Source organism: Anarrhichthys ocellatus, unplaced genomic scaffold (genome assembly GCF_004355925.1).
Source record: "Anarrhichthys ocellatus isolate YVR2014 unplaced genomic scaffold, GSC_Weel_1.0 scaffold9, whole genome shotgun sequence".
NCBI lineage: Eukaryota > Metazoa > Chordata > Actinopteri > Perciformes > Anarhichadidae > Anarrhichthys > Anarrhichthys ocellatus.
The window spans coordinates 9,633,050-9,648,698 of record NW_022280039.1 but is presented as its reverse complement, the minus strand read 5'-3'; the positions used below and the strand labels follow the sequence as shown (position 1 = coordinate 9,648,698).

The 15,649-nt window shown below is 41.6% G+C and overlaps 1 protein-coding gene across 16 annotated transcripts in view; it reads left to right on the top strand.

Moving 5' to 3' along the window:
- Nucleotides 1-8,910: 8,910 nt before the first annotated feature.
- The window catches only part of kcnt1b (potassium sodium-activated channel subfamily T member 1b), a 63,102-nt gene continuing 56,363 nt past the window's right edge, over nucleotides 8,911-15,649 (top strand). For 13 of the 16 annotated variants that reach the window (XM_031849345.1, XM_031849334.1, XM_031849341.1 and 10 more), the window contains exons 1-3: nucleotides 8,911-9,050; nucleotides 12,354-12,444; nucleotides 13,660-13,827. In XM_031849345.1, coding sequence (XP_031705205.1) covers nucleotides 8,984-9,050; nucleotides 12,354-12,444; nucleotides 13,660-13,827 — 326 coding nt within the window. In that variant the 5' untranslated portion in view covers nucleotides 8,911-8,983. Of the gene's footprint in view, nucleotides 9,051-9,111; nucleotides 10,473-12,353; nucleotides 12,445-13,659; nucleotides 13,828-15,649 lie in introns of those variants that run through there. The other 3 variants (XR_004212816.1, XM_031849346.1, XM_031849333.1) reach the window with 2 other exon arrangements.

Genomic DNA, 15,649 nt, shown 5'->3' with positions numbered 1-15,649 from the left:
ACTTTTTAGAACATTTATAAAAAGTCATACTGTCACTTTGCTTTTTAACTTTAGCTAATGTTTTACAAGCTGTTTACATCTATATAAATATGCATCTATATAGATGTAATATATATAGAGAGAGAGATATCATTACTTCTCATAACGCATATACATTTAGTACTTGCTTGATAAATTAATACATTTTTGCAGTTACTGTACACCTGTCAACTCCACATTTTTATATTTTATATATGTATATTTTAGCCCTATATCTTAACTTCTTAAAATAATTTACTTACGTGATTGTCTTTTCATGCATATTTAATGATCATTGTTGGAGGGAGCCTTAGATCTAACACATTCATTGCCTGCTTTTCTGTAATCGTTCAAAAAAAGTATATTGTTAAAAATTGTAAATCTCTGAAATTGCATAATGATAAATAATATGCTGAATAGTTCCCTCAAGAGTAAATTGTGACTTACATAATAACTGCAATGTGTCTCTGTCACTGAATGTTTCAGGGCGGCCCTGGAACAACCAGAGTCCCGCCTCATGATGATCAAAGAGAGCAAAGGAAGGACCCCCCGCCGTCGCGGCATGTCAACCCCCCTCTCCCTTCGCAGACAGCTCAGCAAACTTCCCCCTAGAGACATCTTCAATGACATGATGTTCATGCGTCAGTAGATGCATTTGGTTTTACATCTGACAAGCAGACTTTCTGATTATACTGAACTTTTATTTTTAAGTGCAGTTTCTGTTTTTCTGTTCTGCGTGGAGGACAGAAAATGAGCAAAGTGTCTACTGCAGTATCACCAGAGCTAGGAGGAGCATTCTTTCAAAGTATTGATCATATTTAAATTATCAGCTTATACGATATATGGACATGACGTCAATACATTTACCGTAATTGACTTATTGTACGATATATGGACATGACATTAATTGCTGATTACATGCTGTATCACTACAATAACGTTATATATATATATATATATATATATATATATATATTATATTGTATCCAGGCAAAAGCAAAGACCATTAAAAACATACTGACAGGTGACAAATTAAAAGACAAACCTCAGTGAATGAGGGAAAATGATGGGAATCAAATGACCTTTGCAATCAGTGGATCTTGACCCAAGACAGCACTCTCTCTACCACGACCATCAAAACACAAAGGCTCGCGTAGGGCTTGTGGTGGCCCAGCACCTCACTGTACTTGTTTTTCTATTTGTCACCCATCTGTGGCATTTGCATCATAATTTAGAGTTCACTTTGGTGATTTTTCACTTTCCTGGATTGCACATCTTTCTGCCAAGCTTTACAATGAAAACCAGACAAAACAGCTCAATACTACTGGATCCATGCTTTAATGTGTTTACTGCTTCTACAGCATATAGAGAATTGCAAAACAGTGAGATAGGTGCACAAGAAAAGATATTTATTTTCCTCGCAGCGCCATGAATATAGGCCTGGTGCTCAGTCATACGTTTTGAATTGTGATAAAATAATGAGCGCCCTGTTTTGTGTTGGCAGTCGGGGGATGGACCCAAGACGACCCATCCTGTCTGGTGGAACAGTTCTGCCCCGAGTACAATGAATGGAGAGCAGCAGCACGCATGGTCAACAACCGCGGCAAAGTGGCTGTGGGTACACTGGATGGCAAGATCTACACAGTGGGTGGGGAAGATCACATCAGATGTTACAGCAGTGTGGAGAGGTGAGAGACAGGACAGCTTCTAATTGTCTTTTGCTAACAATATGTGCATAGTGGTCTTAATTTGGAAATAATTTTTTCGGTCTCAAATTGTCAAACTGTAAATTCCCTCCCATGGTTTAATCACTTTAAGCTCTTTGAGACGGGAGGATTTCTCACTCTACAAAACTCATATCATCATCTGAACACATGCTTGTTTTGTCACATGCTCCTTCATGTTCCAGTTGAATGCAAAAATCAAACTGCTGACTTCATGAGAGGCCGTAACTGAAATAGTTTATTTTGGAATTATGTCGATTTTCTGGTATAACGTTATTCTTACTGACGTTTCATTTCCTCACACCGGGTATCACAGCGGGAGGAGGTGAAAGCAAGTTGCAGCTGGAGTGACAGTTTGAGATACCGGTCATATCTCAAGGTTACAGTCCAAACCAGGGAGCTGCTGTACTGCACATGGGGCAACCTCTGTCCTACTGTTTAGACAACTTTATTTAACCAGGAAATGGGCCTCACTGATATGCAAAAAAAGCAGCATGTTAGAACATAGAGGTCACAAAACATGAAGGACAGACTTATATTGCCAAAAAGATGGCTATAAGAGAGTTAACTGTAAATCTACCCTTAATACAAAGGAACATCCACATGTTAAATGTGGATGTTTACATGTGAATATTACTGGAAATGAATAACATATGTTCTGCAGACACAGAGGAAAACATAATAAGGAGAGCATGTCATTAAACCTAAAATACGTCATGTAAAACAGATTATATTGAAAAAAAAAGTTATATGCATTTCTCACTTTCTTCAGTTTTTTTTTTGTCATACCAAAGCCTAACTCCTGATGTTAATTTAACTCTCAACATCACGTGAGTGTAGTTAATGTTGTTTACATCATTGACCAGCAGAGGTCGGCATAGAGGCAGAAATTAGATGAAAACCTTTGAGACATTAAACCACAAGCCATCTTGTTTGTGAGCAATAAACCACCCAAAATCCTATCCTTTGCAGGATTTGCTTTTTTTTTCTCTTTCAAAAAGTGACTACTTGCAGCATTTGTTGACCTTTTTTTGAGTGGATAAAGCTAAATAAATCCTCTAATGTTACCAGGGTATCTATTCCTCACAAAGTAAAAAAAAACCTCTCTTTCACACACACACACACACACACACACACACACACACACACACACACACACGTACTCTGCTTTCCTGTTGCACATTTCCTCTTCCACTCGAATGTCTCAAACGAGCTGGCTCCCACAGTCAGCCACTCCTTAACTGAATTCTAGCCAGCTGAACCCATCATGATCCTCCCCGGCTGGCTGCAGACCAGTATATGGAACGACCTGCTCCAGACTGATCTGCTGTAATTGACCCAAACCAGCTGTAGCTCTCATTTTGGTTACCAGAGTGCATATAATCTCTGAAGGGTGGTCACGGTGCTAATATTTTCTGGGAACTGCTGACATATTTGCCAATTAGGAGAAAGTGTTTTTTTTTTTGTGGGATGTGGGTTTTTATCGAATGGCCTTCCAGTGGAGAGGAAACACTGCATGTTTACACAGATGCCCACACAACTCAAATTCATTCTCCCAGTGTGAATGTCTTCCTCAAAAGCAAACCAGCACACGTCTCTATGAAGGCGTGTTTGTGTTGGTTCTATTCAAGTTGTCAATAACAGCAGCACCTGATTTAACCTCCCACCAACACACCCCCGTCACTGCAGGTACAACCCCGACACAGACAACTGGAGTACAGATGTAGCACCCTTGAGCAGCCCCCGCAGCGGAGTCTGTCTGGTGGCGATGGACGGATACCTGTATGCCATCGGGGGACACGACGGCGTTGCTGCCATAAATACTGTGGAGAGGTACAGAAGCATGCTGCAAAAGGTCTATATAGTATTTTGAAATGAACTGGGAATCATCTTCATGCATACTGTAAACAAAGGCTGATCTATTAGACATTAAGTGTGACTACTATGTATTATTTGACCTTTTTTTTATTTGTTGTTGTTCTCTTTAATTTTTCTAGATATGACCCAAAAATGAACACATGGAGCAAGCAGGCAGCAATGCTGACCAGACGCACCAGAGCGGTGGCTGCTGTGCTGGAGGGTCACTTGTATGTGATCGGAGGGAACGACGGCGACATGGCTCTGAACTCAGGTGAGAGATGTGGTTAAAAAAAAAGAAAAGACATCATACCTCACAAATTGTCAGCCTCAACACCCAAAGCTAATCAATCTCAAATTATATGAAACAAAAAGTCCAGAAAATCCTCACATTTGAGAAGCTGGCACCACCAAACGTTGAGTATTTTTGCTTTTAATAAATGACTCAGAGGATTAATTGATTCTCAATAATTGCCAGTGATTCATTTTCCTTCTATCGACTAATTGATTCCCTGACTAATGGTTCCAGCACTTCTTTCATTTCTCATTGGAAAACTCAATTAAAAATGTAACTACACACACTTTATTTTCAATTGCCTGCCAGTGCTTGGGTTTTTGAGTGTTGATGGGACTTTTTACAGCTAGCACAAGTAGTGCAACTTAAAGAAAAGAAATGGGCTCTTTGCAGATGACGTCACACATTGGCGTGTTTAGATGGAGGGCAGGCAACTGGCGGCAGGTTCAATACTGCAGCAATAATGCCTTTGGTTTACGCTGTTTACGGCTGTTCTAACCGATCAAACAAGGGCTATTTTGAGTCCCGAAAATAGCTGTACACAAAGGTGTGAAGTTTAAAAAACTCACAAAGGGCGACAGATATTGATAAAAAACTTCTGTCTAAAGTCTGGAGGGGCAGAGGAATTTTGCTAACTACATAGCTAGCTAAAACTGACGAAAAAAAGAAACCATCAATGTCTCCCGCGATATCACCGCCATGATCTGTGTTTTTTGGCGGTGTTTTGTCATTGTTTTTATGCGGGAGAAAGCTAGTTAGCTATCTACCGGGGAATTTGTTTTTAGCGATGCTAGCTACCCGGGCAAAAAACAAGACGGCAGTCGTTCAACGCTACTTTGGTTCCGAGGTCGTGGACCCAACCGCACACAAAGTATAGTTGTAAGCCTCTAGACTCTTTAACGACTTCATCTGGCAAGCCGTGTTGTAAGACGTCTGGAGGATGAGGTCATTTGTGACGTCGATCGCCTCCACAGCGGGCAAATCGGTCAAGTTGTGGGAAAAATTGCTCTTCATTTCGTCACATGATCGCAAACAAGCGATGACAAATGAAAGAAGCTTAAATGATGCTGGTCGTTTATTTATGTGGGAATGCTCCTTAAAACTGTTATTTTGTGTGTGGAGGCATTTGGGGAATTTACTTGTTCCCACCATTATTATTTTATTTTATTTTTAATCTCAGATACCTTTGACAGCTTTTTGACGTGTGGCAGGAATTTAGTCACACATAACGACTTACTTGACATTTTATTCTAACCCATATTCACACACACACATGCACAGACGCACACACGCACACACTCAGGCATTCTTAAGCCCTGTGACCTTGGCAAAGATAAACAGGGGTTATGTTGTGCTGCCTCTTGTCACTAACTATTTCAGTCTGTGAGAAGAGCACAGCAGTGAAATTCCCACAACCTTTTTTGGATCCCATCAAGCAATTTATATTATTGTTTCTTAATCATTGTAAAGAAGCTTTTATTGAAAAAATAAATAGATCTAAATACATCTTGCATGACATTTTCAGCTTTTTCTGTTATTTCATTGCATTAAATGTACCCTTTTGTATATAAATATAAACCCTGCCTGTCTGTAAGGTAGTGTTACTCATACGGTGTGTGCAGCTGTGTATTAAATGGTATATGTGGCCTCTTATGACTCCTGCTATCCTCTAAATGTCCCCCAGTGGAGCGATACAACCTTGTAGACGGTACCTGGTCGATATGCGCCCACATGCTGAGTCCCAGGGAGAACGCCGGCTGCGCCGTGTACCTGGGACACATCTACGTGGCTGGGGGCAAAGACGAGCTCAACCTGAAGCTCTGCGGTGCGGAGAGGTTTGACCCAGACACCACGAGGTGGACCCCTGTCAAACGCATGAGGAGCAAGAGGGACGACGTGAGTAATGGGCAACCAAGACACCACAGATGTAAGGCCTCCCCTTAGATTTCAGGTCCGGTTTATTTTTATAAACGATAAGAAAAGATGGAAAAAAGCAATACGACTGACACGACTGAGGGAAAGACACAGTTCTTAAAAGATTACCTCAAATATTTCTGTGGAGGTTTAAGGTGTCATCACTATTTTTGGATCCCACAGACTAAATATTTGTTGTTTTTCTCTACATAAGAGCAAAATAACGGGTGAAACTCTGGTAACTTTTTTCTGGCATGCCATGGATGGATTGGCAGGTATAACCTTGAACATGTTCACCATTTTAGTTTACCGTGTTACCATATGCCAATGACCACAAAACATAGATGAGGCTGATGGGAATGGCATTAGTTTTGCATGTTTGGTCATAAACCAAATATGGAAGAAATAGAGAGTTTTGACCTGATGATGGTGCTAGATGAAACATTAAGGGATAACCAGAGTTATTACAATTCATCCTGATGGGGTCGCTATTGAGGCTAAAAACATATTTTGTGTATTGTGTGCTAAAACTATTGATGTCATGCTATTACAAAAAGTATATGATGGCACAGTGTAATTTAATTACTTACCCTGGTGTACTGCTGGTCTGTAATATTGATAATATAGTCCCAAGAACATTCCACATACATTTTATTTAGATGCGTTTGTTGATGTAATTTTCTATCACGCATTCCCACAAACTCGTGTGTATTGTGCCTCAGATGTCCCTCGTAGTGTTCAATGGTGCCTTGATGGCTGTCGGAGGCTCTGATGGTGTCACCAATCTGAAAACAATAGAAGCTTACTGTCATGAAACCAACACATGGAGGTAAGAAGAAAGCTAATGCCGTGACTTCCTTCATGCTCCTTAGTGCTCTTTGCTGTTGCGTTATTTGAACTGGGCTTCCAAGAGATTACTCATCATTCAAATGATGCCCTAAGCTAACCATAAATACAGTAGTGGAAAACACAGTTCATCATGTATCCAGAATATTTGGGCATTAGATCTACATTTGTTTTTTTAATGTGAAGCAGGACAGACGGGTGAGACTAGCCAAGACAGAACTTAATACAATGGAAAAAGGGTAAAAAGAAAGAAAAGTTTGGCTTTATGGTGTGAGGTGTGTGTACAAGAGTGTCTGCTGTGTAGGATTCCTGAAGGTGTGAGTGTATATGCGACTATAAAGGAGCAAAACAGTGTTTAAAAAACAAGACAGTAAGAGGAAACAATAAATAGAGAGAGAGTTTTCCTGATCTACTCTGTTTTTTCAAAGACCGAGAGGGTTTAACTTAAAATAAAATGAGCTGGATCTCATTAGAACATTTTAATTTTGTATCGTACACAGGATGCAGTGTGGTGCTGTAAACGGCGTAAAATATGTTCTTTGGTCAAAGTGTTATGATGAATAAGGAGAAAAGAGAAAAGCCTCATTACACAGTCAGAGAAATGACCCCTGTTCCTCTTAAATTTAAATGAAACATTCCATTAATGTATGATACATATTCCGGTCTATCTTGCCGTTATGATACAGTCGTAAAACGAATTCCAAGCTAAGGACAAAACAAACTTTACATCAAGGAGGTCTGCTGCTTCTATCCAGACAAAGAGAGTCCCTTTGTGATTCATGTACCAAGCTCATGTAAGGCTCCTATATCTTATAAACGCCTTCGGGCTCCGCTGTTTACTGAGTGCTTCAATGTCTGAGTCTTGTTTTCTCCCTCCGTCTGTTTTTAGACACTTTGGAAGCATGAAGAGCAAGCATCCGGGCGGGAGAGTGGCTGTGCTATGCTGAGACAACGCTCGTATTATGTGAAGAGGACAGAGGAGAGAAATAGCCTAATGAGTGTACGCCCGGCTCCGGGACACATCGTGATGCGGCTTAAATAAGGCAGGATAATGGCTGAATAACTGAAGGATTCACTCCAATATGAGGCAACACTGCATTAGTCAAATCCTGGTAGCTGCTGTTACATCGCAACTCGGAGCATTAAATTAAAGCACATTATAGGTTACCAGGTTACCATTCAAGTTATGGATCATTTTATCTCTCCAGCTTATAAAACAGACCTTTTTAGAGAGATGAATCAGCAGCAAATACATTACAGGTGTTTTCATTTCCTCCCCAAAAAAACATATGTCAAATATTTGGATTTGGATTTACCAATGTGATTCAGTACCACCACAATAATATCCAGACCAATACTGTTTTTATGTATACCAGCCGAGCCAATTTTATCGGTCTAGCTCTAACCATAATATTCGACAAAAACATTGCGATGTTAAACATGACAAAGTGACCGGTGTTTCACAAAATAGTGCATTAAGCACCACTTGTATATGTAATTTGTGTACTGCCATTTCATTGATAAGAGTAACGGGTATGAGCCAAAGAAATGGAGGTAAACACGGAAGTAATTCAGATGTTTGGTTTAAGAATTTGCAGGATTTGTAGGTGACAAAATTAAATACTCCATCTTTTCAGTATTGAGTATTTTGCTTCAACCTTAATCTTGATGTATGCGTTTGAAGGTGATAATCGCAGGTGGCTGTTGGAAGTGGAGAAAGTACTGAATGTTTTCAAAAGTAATATAGTTAAATGGTATAATGATGTGTGAGTAATGACGTGGGTTTTTTATGTTGTAATCCTTTCTGCTTTGCTCCAGTAATGTTTTCCCCTTAGGAATGTAGATATTCATCTGTAGGCTACTGTTTGCATGTGTACATCAGCTTCTGTCAATATCTGTGACACCATCACATTTTCAATTACCCCTCAGCATCGACTGTAAACAAATCACTATTACTATTATGGTATTTCATCATTTAGCGTGTGTAAAACACTCAACAGCCAATAGGTAGCCACGGAATGGGTTGCAACATAACAAAATCAGCTGGATGAAGTTGTGGGAAAAAGATATCTGTGGGAATCAAGATGCTGCGTGAGATAAAGGCATGAGTGAAATCTGACTGCTGGCATGGAAAAGCAGCGTAAGTGTCTGTGTGGGCTTTCGAAACGATGACGCTCGGAGCTCTTTTCCCCTGGAGAATAATAGGCTGAAATGTGGAGAGGCTGAGCACAAGGAACGCACTCAGAGCGACGCAGCTTTTTTTCCGGGAGAGACGCGAACACACATACAAGCCAGCGGTGTCTCCAGCCAGACGCCGAGCGCACACAGAATGAATATATTTTTCAATTTGAGGGGGTCGATTGTGAGACAGATAGCAGAGGACAGAACCATTGCAGGTATGTTTTAACAGAAGAGAAATAACGGACGTAGACGATAGGTTGTGGATTTCCTAGAAGTTGCCAAGACTTTGCATGCACTGTGTGTACTCCATCTTTAATGTTGAATATTGAGATATTATGAGAAAAAAATGAATAAATGACTTACGTTTTGGGGACGGTTGTAATTCCAATGCGTTGTTTTTGGCAAATGTCTTTGGGGGCCATTTAAACCCTTGGTAAGACAGATTTACTTGTTTTTACTGAATGATATGCAACTGTTACACCACTCACAAGTACATACAGTTGCACTTTCCACCTCTTACCACCAGATGACTCTGACTGATGTAGTGTACACACACCAGCACAGGCGTTTCACACCATTCTATTGCTCATGAAACAGAAGAAGCAGTCTTATTTATCTAGACACAAAGGCACAGACAAGTTGGAGGGCAAGAAACCATGATGATGCAGAATTACAGTTTCTATTCTTAGGTTTATTCACTTCACTAAACGCCTTCATTTGTTGTGAGAAGTTCCCTGTCAGCATCAAACACGTCAGTTTTCCTCAGCACTCCACTGCAAAGTTCTCCGGTAGATGGCGAGGCACCCGTGGGTGACTTGAGCGTCCTCCTGCTGCTCCGTCTTTGGCGGAAGGGGGGGATGGAGGAGAAAGATGCTGATGCTGACAGGAAAGCATGGAAACTATCCAGGGAGTACAGCGCGCTCACATGATGTCCTTATTCTTGAAAATGTTGTGAGATAGAAGACTGCAACGGAGAAAGAGCCGGAGGAAGCTTGTGACGTGTGGGAGCAGCTGAAAACGGGATTTGCGAAGTAATTAAAAAAGAACAAGGCAAGTGGAAAATATGTGGTTCATATTCGACCGCACGGGACTAAAAATAACAGTTCATCCATGCTTCCGCAGAGCAATGTAGTTCGTCAACACTATAGCAAATAAAGTTGTTGCTAGGCGACCATGAAGTCGCTCGGTATTGGTGGCGGTTTTGGGGGCTCGCGCATTGATATTTAAATGAACATTGTCAGGCGTGCGATAAATTACGACGGGGATTTTTATTTTGAAGGCGAGTCAGCCAACCAGCGCCGAGGAACCGGGACTAGTTTCTCACCTCATCAACCTAAAACAACAGCAGCATGGAAGCCTGCAGATAGTTAGCTCGTCAAGCACCAGTGTTGGTGTCGTCGAGGGTGACCTATTGGACTCGTGGTCGCCACCTGACCGCTGGAGGGACGTCTCCCCCGCACTTTTAGCAATTACCGGTTTTTCTAACGATGACAGGGCGTTCGCAGCCTGGGCGCGTTGATGGCAAACATCCTCATCTGTCACACAGGCAATGCTGCATGGGCAGTGTGTGGAGGCTATCTAAACCAAACACGTGTTTACGATGATGGGACCTCGGACACACGCGGGACCGCAGCCAGGTAAACGAAGTTGGTAAAAAACCAAAAAAAGTCTGATTTAGCATGCCCTTCGGGGAGCCTGACTTCATTTATAAGTTTACTCAATGCTATCGGGAGTGTTGGTTTTGTTATTGTGTCTCTAGGCTATAACATTGCCATTCGAGCTGCTCTAAACGTTTTGTATCTGTGGTAATATTATGCAAACTCTTATTGTCTTAATGTTGTGGAAGTTCAGCTCAGCATTTGGTACAGTGTTGTTGTATCCTCTCTGTTTTGCAATGGTGCTCAGTCAGATGGAGGTACTTGTGACCTTCCTCTCTGTTATGTAACTATTTTTATATAGGCTAGTGTCTCTTTTATATTGATGCTGGAATTAACTGCAGACGTTTGGTTGATCAGCAGTATAGGAAACTGTCATGACAATCTTCTTTGAAACCAGAAATTGCTCTGAAATATCTGTTTGTTCTCGCGGAAAGTAGTTTGGAAGGCTTTGCGCTGTCACCAACAAACTTTTCTTTGAATATGATGATTTTGTTTTCAAGATAAACCCTTGACCAAATGAATTGCTATATTTTTATATAACTATAAAGACAATTTACACGACACATTGTTTTAGATATTGCTTATGGTCTCTGCATATTAATCCCACCTACAGTAAGTGATATCTACCTTGGGCCTATACCGCAATTCATCATATTTGAAGATCTTCTTATTTATTTAGAGACCAATTTCTATCTATGCCCTGCATGCATTTTTCCTCGCTTCATCCGTTTTCTTTGGTCTGAATCTGCGGTATATTCTCTAAGTGGAGACGGACTCCCACCGGGAGCAATTCTATTCCCTATTATTGTGGTCACTTCGCCTCATCCATTATGTCGTCCCTCAGAGGTTGTACACTCAGTATTTCAATAGAGGACAAGGCTCATCTTGGTGGACTTGCATTCATCGTCTCTTTTTTTAGATCATTTTAGATCATCCAGTTCTCTCCTGTCTGTTATAGTGTAAAGGACACATTGAGGACAATGTGTCCTTTACACTTCTGCAGTGACCTCCTTTATTTCCTGTTGTCCTCACCAGCACACCACTTTCTCATCACCCCCACTCGCTTTCCTCTGTCTCAGGGGTTTTTGCTTTCACTGGTAAATAAGGGAGAGCGTGTCTCTTGGTGCTATTAGCCCACTCAAGGCTGCCCACGCTGCACTATGATGACCACACACACACACAAATACTCTGTATTACCCACTTATTGTTCCCTCTGTAGAGGCTTTAAAGGAGGGTGGGATTCAAAGTCATCTCAACAGGATGCACCAATAAATTATGGGATTAGACCTCTAAGAGCCATCTATCAATTAAGATGAACATTGATTCATTCAAGTAGAAACAGCCACACTCTCATGAATAAACCATCATGTTCAGCTGGACAACACATGCACACGTTGTAGCTGAGGTAGAAATGTCGCTGTCCTATTTCTAAAGTTATTTTCCTCTCCCTGTGTTGCTTCGTTGGCAGAAAATTGGTTCAACACTACTTTGTTAAGGTGATTTTCCCCCCCCCCGAGTGCCTTCAATACATGTGTGGATCATAGCTGATTAACCCACCTGAAATGCTCGTTTCCTCTTTGTCAGAATATACACTATGAATAATGAAACGGCAGTGAACACATTAATATTAAACTGTGTGATCCCGCTCTGTTTAAAGAGCAGCACATTCCAGAGGTCTGGCTGAACTCTTGAGGAGAGGTAAGCTGATAAGCTGAGACACGGGCAGTGAATCATATTGCTTCCTCGCTAAGTCTGAAAGAGGTGAACAGGATTTTGTGTGTTTTTAAAACTCTCTCTGTCTTTCGTGTCTCTTTCTCTTTCACTTGCTCTCTCCTTTGTCACTCATTTCGCCCCCGCAAGAGGCAGCCATGAGCCCTCCCTGCACATCCTCGAGCCCCCTCCGCCGATCCTCGAGCCCTCTGCGCCGATCCTCCGGTTCCCATGGTGACAGGTAATTTCCCAAAGCTCTTAATTCCCCTATATGTGACACTGAGTGGCATGGTGGTAACGCATGTACATAAACGCACACGACTCCGTAGCCAGCACTGTATGCAGTAGACACACACGTGCACTTTTACTGTTATGTACAAGCAGGTGGGTTGTATTTTCATACTCGTCTGTGCAGTAATCAGTCCCTTAAGTGTCAACTTTGACTTTTTTTTCTTTTTGTATAGTTTATGTGATTGTGTATGTTTATTTTGTTTAATAATACATGCCACACGGGAAATAGGACAGTTAGGTCAAACCATTTGGTTCAGACGTTCATGCATGACTTGCTTTGACTCGGAGAATCCGTCGACGTTGAGCATTTCTTTCACATATGATTTCTCTGCTGCGTTTGACACTGTAGATCGAACAGCTTAAGAGTTTGGGCACAATCCTCATTCAAGTGTTTAAATGCATGCAGTGTTCATTTGGAATTAATATGCATGCAACAGATAAACTTCTCCTTTGCTCATTTATTTTGTCCCAGATCAATAAATACAGCAAATTTCTGTACTCGTGTGTTCTTACTCATTATGCAACCCTGTAACTGCCTTTAGACTTCTCAGTACAATTCTCTCCCCAGCAATGGACTTTTCAGTCATTGGACCTCATGCAAGACATTTTTGTATTCTAAACATTCTCTTACTTTTCTTTTAGTACGATGAGCTCGTACGAGTGTTCCACCTCAGATTCAGCGAACGCTTCTAACTTCAGATAACTGTGTAAATGACAAGCGTAAATGAGCGTGCATTAATAGAAATTGGAAATGGAAATTAGCATAATGAAAGCATCAATCATACCACATAAGGCTGTGCGTCCTGCCCCGTATGTCGTATATCAAAGTACTGCTTTCGGAGAAAGTCTATAATCTTTAACAGAGTCTGCAACGGAATTAAAACACCCGCTAAAGCCACGGTGTGGGGGGAAAAATACCAAGTTTAAATTAATTCAAAATACAAGAAAATCTGTGAATACGTCAAGTTCTCCTAAATCACTCGTGTACGAATCTGTTCATACGTGTGGTTCTTGTGTGAGGCCCAATGTCTGATATTCGCTGTACATGCACAATCTTTTCGTGGTCAGTTGGCTTGGAAAAATGTGATGTAATGTCGCTGCAATGTACCAGACTCTCAAGCTGGCATGTCGATGAGCAGATGCTGCTGTGCTTCTCGTCCCGCAGGCCCTCCACTGACACCCTGCAGAGGAACAACAGCAGCAACTCTGGCATCATCCTGGACATCTCGGCTCTCAAGATGGCAGAGGTGGACACAGAGGTGCCTCCTCTTCCGCCTCGCTATCGCTTCAGGGATTTGCTGCTGGGGGACCAGACATTTCAGAATGATGACAGGTAGCATGAAAAACTACAGTGTATATGAGAGGCTGCTCAGGGATGTTCATGGAGGGGCCTGTGTGTGTGTGTGTGTGTGTGTGTGTGTGTGTATGTGCATACATGCACTTAATTCATCTTCAAATCTCCCTAGATACTTGAAACACTGTTTTCACACGTTTTTATTGTATACAGCACATTCCAGGAGTTACTTTGTGCTGAATATTGTCTAAATCGCTGTACTCTCATTCCCTCGAGCTGCCTCGTCTACTTCTACCTCGGTTACTGTTTTCCTACATTTCCCAGAATGACTACTCATGACAACCCCCTAGAGATGTGGCGTGACTTGTGCTCAGCTGTTGGTTTTATGTGTAGGTGGATAGAGCAGTGGAAATAGAAACGAGCCAAGGTTTTTGGAGAGGTAAACGTCTTGAACAGATCCTGTGGCTGAATTGCACTGCGGACTATCTGGAGTACTGGTTGCATAGAAAAAAACAATCCTGTCTTTGTCTGTCTGTGAATATAACCTTGTTTGATTGTCACATACGTACCGTTTTTTTAGAACGAAATGCAAGTCACATTACAGGTAGTTTGAATATAGTCTGTCTTCTTTAAAAATTCAGAGTGTTTTCGACGGTTGTTTTCCTCTTGTCCTGAGCTGACCATGAAATATCCCGTCCCTTGGTGCTTGATTGGCACTACAGTCACTGGAGCGCTGAAGTGTTTGGGAGTCTCCTCAGAGTTAAATTATTGCTGCGGTTGGAGAGGCAGACCAGCAGATGCTGTTTGCCACCCAAGAGAGGGGGAAGAATTAGCCGAGCATGAGCTGAGTGCCGCGGAGCTCTCCGTGGTGCTGAAATGAAGCCGTCTCACTGAAGGATCAGCAGCCACTTCAATATTGGCTTGCAAAGAGCAAACGGAGAGCAGCGCTTTGCAGTTTTTCCTGTGGCTTTGTCAGTAACCTTAAATCGAAAGCTAACATGATATTCTTTACTTGAACTTTATCACACTGTTGGATCCTCTTCGCTGTGTTTGTTAAAGGAGCTTCTCGGGACTGGACTGTTTTCGTCCAGTAATATCGGCAAGGGGCTTTTTCTTTAAATAAGCTAAGCAAAGGTAAAAGAGGCAGTAGTCTCACATCTACTGAAGGGGTCTTTGGAACCTTTTCTTGTCTCAGGGTTACATTACTGAATAAACATTGCATTTAGCTTGTGTAGCCGGCCCGGCCTGCAACAGCACTGTAGATCATTTTATCGATGGCTGAATCTGACAGCGCGTTATCTCGCCTTGCCAGCCTTTTGGTTATCCGCAGCAGCCACAGCCGTGTTTTAGCAACGAGTCGATCAGCTTCTATGGCTTTTGTGTTTAACAATTGGCTTATTGATATGCATCTTGTGTGAATGGACGGTGAATACCGTTACTTGTGAAATCGCATTTTGAAACCAAGTATTTTGCAGTAAATATTACATTCAGTTTTTCCGCCATCCTTCATCGTCATTCTGTCCACTCACCCACTGTCGCCAGGGCTCCCTGCAGTGAATTGCTGTCAGTATATTTGACATAAATGCTACATGTAACCTTTAGAACAGCAGTCTAGTATTTGACCATTTCTCCCCATTGATCTGTGGTCTTTCCCAGGGGATGCTGGGATTTCTTGACTACTGATCCTTATGGCTTTGTTTTTCTACCTGCATGCCAGTTTTATCTGTACTGTTGACATAACAAATGGTTTGAGGCCAAAGAAAGATAAAGCAACACTGAAACACGGTATAGATTACAGTGCACATTAATTGCATGGAAATTCAGTCAACAGGCAGTGACCTAGATCAGTTTTCTGCCTTGT